Genomic DNA, 9,102 nt, shown 5'->3' with positions numbered 1-9,102 from the left:
TCTCCCGCTGCTTTCCCAGGTGCAGTAGCAGGGAGCTGGATGGGGAACTGGAGTACCTGGGACTGGAGCCAGCACCCATGAGGGATGCTGGCGTCTCAGGCGGTCACTTAACCGGCTTTTGCAAGTCTGAGCCAGACCTCCCTGGGCTACAAGGCTGTGGGAACAGGGCTGTGTTCCTCCTGGGGCCTCTGGGAGGCGGGGGGCATGTTGATAATTTCTGGTCTCTCCCCACAATCCTTGGCTCCAGCTCTCTTCTTCCATCGTCAGAACCAGGAACACAGTGCCTATCAGCCACTTCCTCCATCACCGAATCTCACTCTCTCTTCTCCCACTTGGGTTTACAGTGGGCCTACCCAGATAATCCAGGATAATCTCCCTAGATTAAACTCAGCTAATTAGCAACCTTAATTCCACCTGTCAAGCAACTACATCAATGTCTCTGGAGGCCAGGATGCTATACAACTGTATTGTTCTATAAATGTGTCTGCATGAAAATATTTAATATTTGTTAGTTCTTAGTTTTAAGCATTATTTAAAAACCCAAACTTAATTGTACTTCAGGGTATGGTTGCAATGAGTTTCTATATTCATGATAATGTAGGAGAATCAGAGGTAACAGGGAGCCACGTTCATTATAAAGTAGTGGGGGGATCACATTTAGACAAGATTCTTCTCAAGAGGATTCCAACCACGGAAAACCCACATCCCAGGAGCTGGTGTTGCGGGGCAGTGCACCTGCGGGGCCCATGAGCCCCGTTCTAGCCCTGGCCGGTTGGCTTCAGATCCAGCTCCCTGTGAGTGGCCTGGGAAAGCAGCAGCAGATGGCCCAAGCCCTTGGGTCCCTGCCACTCCTGTGGGAGACCCCGACAGAGTTCCAGGCCCCTGGCTTCGGCCTGGCCCAGGTCTGTCCCTTGTGGCCATTTGGGGAATGAACCAGCAGATGGACGATCTCTGTTCCCCTTCTCTCTGTGTAACTCTACCTTTCAAATAAAGACATTTTTTTAAAAACCCCAAATCAACCTGTACACCAAGTGAATTAAAAAGTAAGCATACAGCTCAAAAGTAAACAACGTTTCTGGTTAGGATTTTTAGTGTTTTATTTTTCTGCATTTCCCAAAACGTTTAGCATTGCACGTATTCTTCTTGCAAAGACAAAGGGATTAAGAACGGCCGGCCTGGTCCAGGGCCTCCCCAGTTTCTTAGTCTTTGGTTATCCGCGCGCACATCGACCCCTCAAACTGGTCACAGCGGAACCACCTCCCGTCAGGCGGTGACGTTCGCCACGCGGGAAGCCTGGCGGAACCCCGGCGGAGCCCCTTCAGAGGCGCAAGCCCCCCGCACACAGCCGTCCGTGCCCGCCTCTGGCACCGCGCGCAGCCCGTGGGCCGCCGACCCGCACATCGCGGCGGGAGCGTCCCCCACGACCACCGAGAGGAGCGCCTAGAGCGGACGGCCCGGCCCGCCGCTCCGCCCCGCCTCTTCCCGCCTCCTCTGTCCCGGAAGTTGATGCCGAGCGCCCGCTCGCGTGCTGTCACTAGGGGAGTAGCCAGAACAAGCGAGAGGCGCCGGGCTCGCGGACCGCCGACATGCCCGTGAGTTGTTTACCTCGCGCTCGGAGGGTGTTTGGGGCTTGTCGGTCTGTCCAGGGTAGGACGGGAGGGCCTCCGGGGCCCCGCTGCGCTGCCCGCCGAGCGCGGCGCAGCCGCTCGGGTCGCCCCGCGCGCGGCGTGGCGGGCTTGTCGGGACTTGCCCAGGCATGGCGGGCCCTGGCTGGGCGGGGAGCGGGCCGCGCCGCCGCGGGCCGCCGGCTGGGGTCTGGTGGCCCGGAGAGGGAACGGCGCCCTTCGCCGTTGAACCCCTTGGTGTTCGAAGGGGGCGCCCGCGAGGCTGTGGTCGTCGGGGTCTTTAGGCTCGCGCCGTCTGACGCGATTTCCTGCTTGTAAAGGAAAAAAAAAAAAAAAAAAAAAAAACCTGCCTTCGCAGTTGCTTTACTTACTGATTCCTTCAAGGGCGGCCACGCCTCGGTCACCGCTGTCGGATCGGACTTGGAACCCCGCGGGCAGCCGTGCCCCGGCGTGCGCGCGGGCGAGGCCGGGGCGGGGGTTCGGTTTCTGTTGGGGATTATTCTGCCCGCCGGTGTCCGTCAGCGTAGCGAACGGGCCCGGAGCAGCCGCCCTCCCGGCCGAAGCGTGGCCTCCGCTGTGTGGCCGTGGTTTGTGGTCCACGTAGGGTCCCGTCCGCCGGCGCCCTGGTCTAACTCTAGTAACGATCCTGTGTTTTGTTTTGTTTTGTTTTGTTTTGTTTTGTTTTGTTTTTTAATTCAGTTGGCTAGAGATTTACTCCATCCCTCTTTGGAGGAGGAAAAGAAGAAACATAAGAAGAAACGGCTAGTTCAAAGTCCGAATTCTTATTTTATGGACGTAAAATGCCCAGGTAAAAATGTCACACCTTGATTGTTCTCTCCATAAGGAAAATTTCTGTAGGATTTGCTCTCTTGGTATGTGGATTTAGATATATCGAAACTTGGATACCAGTGAGGTGACGGCGTTTTCAGAATAAACGAGTGCAGAGACCAAGTCCTGAAGCTGTTCGCAGGCTGTTTGATGTCTCCTGCTGGGATGTCCGCCTCAGGTCGCGCTGCCCAGGGTGGTAGCCGTATGTGACTAGTCAACAGGGGAAAAGCCACCTTGCTTATATGTTGAGATGATCATGTTTTGGAAATAGTTCAGCAGAATATTGTTTTCACTTTTAAAACAATTTAAGTGCCTACTGGGAAAGTTTGTTACATATGTGACCTGCTGTCAGCAGCACCTAAATTCTTAGTGTTTCCAGGAAGCACGGGGAGATTGACTGTTACACAATAACTGCGTGTTATCAGCAGTTTGTTGAACAGGTGCTGTGTTTCCTCAGCTTTCCGTCTCCACTGCCCCACTTTTTAGGTTGCTACAAGATCACCACGGTTTTCAGCCATGCCCAAACAGTGGTTCTTTGTGTAGGCTGTTCTACAGTTTTGTGCCAGCCTACAGGAGGGAAGGCCCGACTCACAGAAGGTATATCTGGGTCTTTATTAAAGGGTTTAAGAAGGTCTTAAATTGATAATGACCAAGAGAGTTTTTAAGTTTTATTTATTTGAAAGGCAGAGTGACAGGAAGGTGGGGATAGAGGTATCTTCCATCCACTGGGTCATTCCCCAAATGGCTGCAACAGCCAGGTCTGGCCCAGGTGGAAGCTAGGAGCCAGGAACTCCATCCTGGGTGCCAGGGGTCCAGGCACTTGGTGCCTTAGCAGGAACCAGGATCAGAAGTAGAGTAGCCTGGACTCAAACTAGCACCGTGAAATGGGATGCCGGTGTTACAAGCAGCAGCTTAACCCATTGTGCTACAACGCTTGCCCCAAATTAATATTGTGTGCTCTTTTAGGAAACAGTGTCCTGATGAATTGGATAAGTGTATATGTACTCTTGTCCTAGCAGAGAATTCCTTTATTATTCTAAGTTTGGAACACCAATTCTTTTGTACTTAGCTTGCTTAACTTGGAGTAAATTTACCTAAATGGAAGAAAAAGAGTAACTATATTTAGGACACAGGGATTTTTAAAACCATAGGATTTTAAATTTTGTAAATATTTTGTTTCATATGTATTTGGTACATAAGACTGACTTAAGATTTTTTTTTTAATCATAATTAGCTAAGCAACAGATAACTAATGTGTAAATTTAAATGCCAGAGGTTCTGTTTTTATTAGCAACTACTGAATGGTTACCACAAAATCTCATTTTCAGTCCTCTTTAACTTGGAATAATAAGGGGGAAAGTGTATATATCGTTCCATAGCAATACTTGCAGATTCACAATTCAGTAAATTTGCTTGTGATATTCTGGGGAGCTGTGATTTTCACGTTCTCACCGGAGGAGTTAAAAGTGGAGTAGCAGCAAATCCAAGATCTATATCTGAATACTAAGTTGGTAATACTTCTCTTAAAGTGTACTTGGAAGATTTTTGAAACATGTCATCATGCCATGATCTTCGAATTTTGTGCCTGTATGCTGACAGATGGTACAAAGAGTACATTTGTATCAGAGTTTTCCTAACAGATATAAAAAGAACTCTAATCCAAATTACTCTTTTGGGAAAATTATTCAGAATAGTTTGAAAAAATTAACAGCTTGCATAAAACAGGTTGAACTGTTGTATTGAAAAGAGTTACAGTTGTAGTCCTATCAGAATCAACTCAGAAGGTGGGCGTTGGGGCAGGTGAAGCCACCACTGTCATACTGGAGTCCCTGGGATTGAGTCCAGCCTGTTTCTGATGCAGCTTCTTGCTAAAGCGCCTGGGAGGCAGCAGATGGTGGCCCAGTTACTTGGGAGACCCAGATAGAGGTCCTGGCTTTGTTTGGCCCAGCCCCTGCTGGCATTTTGGGAGTGAACCAGTGAAAGGAAAGTCTCAGATCTCTGCCTTTTAAATCAATAAAACGTAAACTCTGATACAATATAGCAGATTTCTGCTATAAAAGGATAAATCTGCATATAAATATTAATTGACTATTCTTAAATTTTAAGTGTTTTACTTACAGTTTTTGTCACTAAATAACACCAAGGGTAGAATACACGTCTGTTTAATTTACTCTTATGATTCCTTTGCAGGCTGTTCCTTTAGAAGAAAGCAACACTAGTGACCCACACAACCTCCTGGATTTGTGTTCTCACAGAAAGCCTTATCATAAGTTCAGTGATTCTAGTGAATCTACTAAGATAATGTAATTTTGTTTGATTTTATAAGGTATACAAGTTATCCCCTATTTTGATGTCAGTTTTTCAATAAAGTTTTGATTATGGGCAAATCCTCTCTTTTTTTTTAAATGTGTGTGAGTGTGCCATGTATATGCTGTGTGAATCTGCATTAAAAATTTAAAAGTGTGTTCTGGGGCCAGTGCTGTGGTGCAGTGCATTCCATATGGGTGCCAGCTCAAGTCCCAGCTGCTCCACTTCCTGTCCAACTCCCTGCTAAAGTGCCTGGGAAAGCAGCAGGAGATGGCCCAAGTGCTGCTTGGGCCCCAGCACGCTCCACATGGGAGACGCAGAAGTTGCTGACTCCTAGCTTTCGTCTGGCCCAGCCCTGGCTGACGCTGCCATTTGGGGAGCAAACCAGCAGATGAAGATCTCTCTCCCTCCCTCAAACTCTCTGAAATAAATCCTCAAATTAAAAATGTGTTCTGATTAGTTTGTCTAATTTATGAGGGGAGACCAGTAAATATTAAATTTTTAGTCCTTTTTCAAATTGTTATGGACTAAAGGTTTCCTTTTAGGTGTTTACAGCTACATATCACGACTATAGGTAGAAGTCGTTACCTAGGCGGAATGTGTGTTTGCTGTTGATCTGTGCTTACATATGTTTTCAGTCTTGCTTCAGAGTCAGTGGCACAATAGCAAGTGTTCTGAGTTTATTTCTGCTCTAGGTATTCTGCCTCTCTTCCTCTTATTTATTTCCTTTTTCAACCTCACCTTAGAATTAGAATACTTTTGTCAAATTTTGTTAAAGCTTGACGTTTACAGTTTTTCTTGGGGATAGTTTTAGTCTCGACAGGAACAGATCTTAGCTGCCACTGCCTTCTAGACCCAGAGCCAAGGATCCTCAGCCTCACCCTGTTCAGTGTTCTGTGTCCCTGAGTGTCTAATGTTCTCATTTCACATTTTACATCTATACTGTCCATTTAGATGGAGTGTGTAAGCATGACTACTGGGTCATTTTTTATTCAATTTTTCTATATTTTTTGACAGGCAGAGTGGACAGTGAGAAAGAGAGAGACAGAGAGAAAGGTCTTCCTTTTCCGTTGGTTCACCCTCCAATGGCTGCCGCGGCCGGCACACTGCACTGATCCGAAGCCAGGAGTCAGGTGCTTCTGGTCTCCCATGGGGTGCAGGGCCCAAGCACTTGGGCCATCCTCCACTGCCTTCCCGGGCCACAGCAGAGAGCTGGCCTGGAAGAGGGGCAACCGGGACTAGAACTCAGTGTGCTGGCACCGCAGGCGGAGGATTAGCCTGTTGAGCTGGGGCGCCGGCCCATTTTTTATTCAATTTTGAAAACTAAGTCACATCAATAAAATTCCATGCCAAATAATCATGACTTAATAAGCTGATAAATATTTAGACATGCTTTTTTTTTTACATGGGAAGACAGGGTAATGGTTGCACAAGTTCTAGTGGTTTACAGGTTTGTGACCTTGGGGGAAAATAAGGGTAGTTTCCATGTAACAGTTGTTTGGAAGGTAAAATGATGTAACATACAAAGTACTTAACAATGCTTTTCACAGTAAGTGCTCTCTGGGTTTTAAGTTAGAGGTGATCCTGCCTAAGTACTTTGAAGTTCTGTTTTGTCTCCCGGATTATCTACCTCATACTGGAGCACTGTTGTGTTAAAATACTGCTACAAAACAAGCAACTCCCAAATGCAGTGGCTTAAAATATTTTAGTATCTCTTGATTGTGTGGGTTGACTGGTGACTTGGCTCCATCTTACCTAGGTTTACTCTTGCAGCTGACTTCAAGCTCGGGGCTCAGCTGGATCAGGGGGTCCAAGATGGCTTCTGTCCTGTGTCTGGCAACTGAGGCTTCTTGGCTTTCCCCCTTGTTGCCTCCCACTTCCAGGAAGCTGGACTGGCTTCCTTATGTGGTGGTCTCAGGGTGGTAAGGAGGGCTGAAGGCCCCTGAAAGCCTCAGCTGTCGATCGGGAACATTTCCACCATGCTTGGGGCTCGAACAAGTCACATGCCTCATAAATATCACCAGTGTCAATAAGGATATTTTTTAAAAGTGTAATAAAAGTTTCAAAAACATTGGCCGGCGCCGCGGCTCAATAGGCTAATCCTCCACCTTGCGGCGCCAGCACACCGGGTTCTAGTCCCGGTCGGGGCGCCGGATTCTGTCCCGGTTACCCCTCTTCCAGGCCAGCTCTCTGCTGTGGCCCAGGAAAACAGTGGAGGATGGCCCAAGTGCTTGGGCCCTGCACCCCATGGGAGACCAGGAGAAGTACCTGGCTCCTGCCATTGGATCAGCGCGGTGCGCCGGCTGCAGTGCGCCAGCCGTGGCGGCCATTGGAGGGTGAACCAATGGCAAAAGGAAGACCTTTCTCTCTGTCTCTCTCTCACACTATCCACTCTGCCTGTCAAAAAAAAAAAAAAAAAAAAAAAAAAAGTTTCAAAAACAAGTCAACAACCAGCACAGATTCAGGAGAGAGCAGGGACAGCTCCACTTTGGATGGAGTGGCAAAACCACATTGCAAAGTTGCACAGTGGAATGAGGGAAATTGTACGCTGAACAAGGAACAAGTTGCTACACTTCCAAAAAAACCCCAGTATTCACCAAGGTAATTCATTCCCTAATCCATGAGTATGTCCACAAAAAATTCTTCCAACAGTGCTCTATTTTCCTTTGGATGAGCACAGGCTCTAAAAGGGAAATTTTCATTTGAGGAAATCCAAATAGCCAGTGAACATGAAAATATGTCTAACTTCATTAACATTAAGCAAATGGCAAAGAAAAACTTTACCCATTGAACATACAGTCAACATTTAAAAGTCATGTTCAAGTGTTAGCTTGCTAAGTGTGGTTAGGTTCAACCACATAACATGATTCAAATTCAAGTATTTCTGACCTTCAAAAAGAGCAATCTCATGACCTAACCTAAGAAAACTTCAGCATTCCCTGTGTACACACACATCAGGGGTAGGCACTGCCCAGGCCTATGCTGCCGGCATCCCATATGTTTGCCAGTTCAAGCCCCAGCTGCTCCACTTCCAATCTAGCTCCTTGCTAATGCGCTTGGGAAAGCAATGGAAGATGGCCCAAGTGCTTGGCTCCTGCACCCACAGGGGAGACCTGGAAGAAGCTCCTGGCTCCTGGCTTTGGATTAGTTCAGTTCCAGCCATTTCAGCCATTTGGTAAGTAAACCAGCAGATGGAAGATCTCTGTCTCTATCTCTCTAATTCTGTCTCAAATAGATTAAAAAAAACATCAAAACACCCATCAATTAATGGATAGTGCCATGTGACATAAATTGAATTTACATGTTTCAACTTGGTCAGATCACAAAAACAAATTGAAGGGAAGGTAGAAAATGCATATGATGCAATTTGCATGAATGCAAATACAAATTAATACTCTGTGTTAGAGATATGTAACATGTCTGAAAGAAACAATTCATAGACTGCTGACAGCAGTTTTGGCTGGGCAACAGGAGTCGGACTTTGGGTAGTTATTAAAGCGATCTTCAGCTTTATCTGTTCTATCATTTTTATAAAACTGAAATTTGACTAAATGTGAGCATTTTAAATTCTTAGTATTGGGAATATGGATATTTGTCATGTGAATCTTCTATAGTACTTTTTTGGTCTCACAAAATAAAAGATCAATTTAATTTAAGTGAAGCAAATGATTTGTAACCAGTGATCACCTTGACAACAAAACAAGAAAACAAAAACAAGAAACTTGTGCCAAGTTCCCTTAGATTTTTTTTTTTCTCCTCCTAATACTAAGATTCACACTAGAGGGGCTGGCGCTGCGCAGTGGGTTAACACCTTGGCCTGAAGCACCGGCATTCCATACGGGCGCTGGTTCCACTTCCTGTCCAGCTCTCTGCTGTGGCCCGGGAAGGCAGTAGAAGATGACCCAAGTCCTTGGGCCCCTGCACCTGCGTGGGAGACCCGGAAGAAGCTCCTGGCTCCTGGCTTCGGATTGGCGCAGCTCCAGCCACTGTGGCAGAATGGGGAGTGAACCATCAGATGGAGGACCTCCCTCTCTCTCTCTGCCTTTCCTCTCTGTGTAACTCTGACTTTCAAATAAATAAATAAATCTTTGAAAAAAAAAAAGATCACACTAGAGATACCATTGTGGGAGATGGGGGAATTTATTAATACTAACAGTGTTATATAAGAAAAGTTATGATAAAAATATCTAAAATGAATTCTTAATTTGGTATCTGTATATTGACTTGTTTTCTGAGAAAATTCACAGCTCTTCTCAGAGCTTCAAAAAGAATCCTTAAAAACAATTTAAAATATGGGTGCCGGGTTCTAGTCCCAGCTGCCCCTCTTCCAGTCCAGCTCTCT

General features: G+C 46.5%; 1 protein-coding gene across 1 annotated transcript; it reads left to right on the top strand.

The window, feature by feature from the left end:
• The first annotated feature begins 1,077 nt into the window (after positions 1–1,077).
• RPS27L (ribosomal protein S27 like) lies at positions 1,078–4,840 on the top strand. The gene is made up of 4 exons (XM_002718188.5): positions 1,078–1,592; positions 2,325–2,433; positions 2,940–3,050; positions 4,644–4,840. The coding sequence occupies exons 1-4, from the start codon at positions 1,587–1,589 to the stop codon at positions 4,670–4,672; spliced, it is 255 nt and encodes an 84-aa protein (XP_002718234.1). The 5' UTR covers positions 1,078–1,586; the 3' UTR covers positions 4,673–4,840.
• The last annotated feature ends 4,262 nt before the right edge of the window (positions 4,841–9,102 follow it).

The sequence above is a fragment of the Oryctolagus cuniculus genome, chromosome 12, assembly GCF_964237555.1.
Source record: "Oryctolagus cuniculus chromosome 12, mOryCun1.1, whole genome shotgun sequence".
NCBI classification, from domain to species: domain Eukaryota; kingdom Metazoa; phylum Chordata; class Mammalia; order Lagomorpha; family Leporidae; genus Oryctolagus; species Oryctolagus cuniculus.
This window is presented reverse-complemented; position numbering and strand designations above follow the sequence as displayed.

Bases quoted from the DNA above. Each gene is read 5' to 3' on its own strand.
- RPS27L (XM_002718188.5), top strand. The intron at 2,434-2,939 runs GTAAAAATGTCA...CCCACTTTTTAG, and splicing joins TATGGACGTAAAATGCCCAG to GTTGCTACAAGATCACCACG. The intron at 3,051-4,643 runs GTATATCTGGGT...ATTCCTTTGCAG, and splicing joins GAAGGCCCGACTCACAGAAG to GCTGTTCCTTTAGAAGAAAG.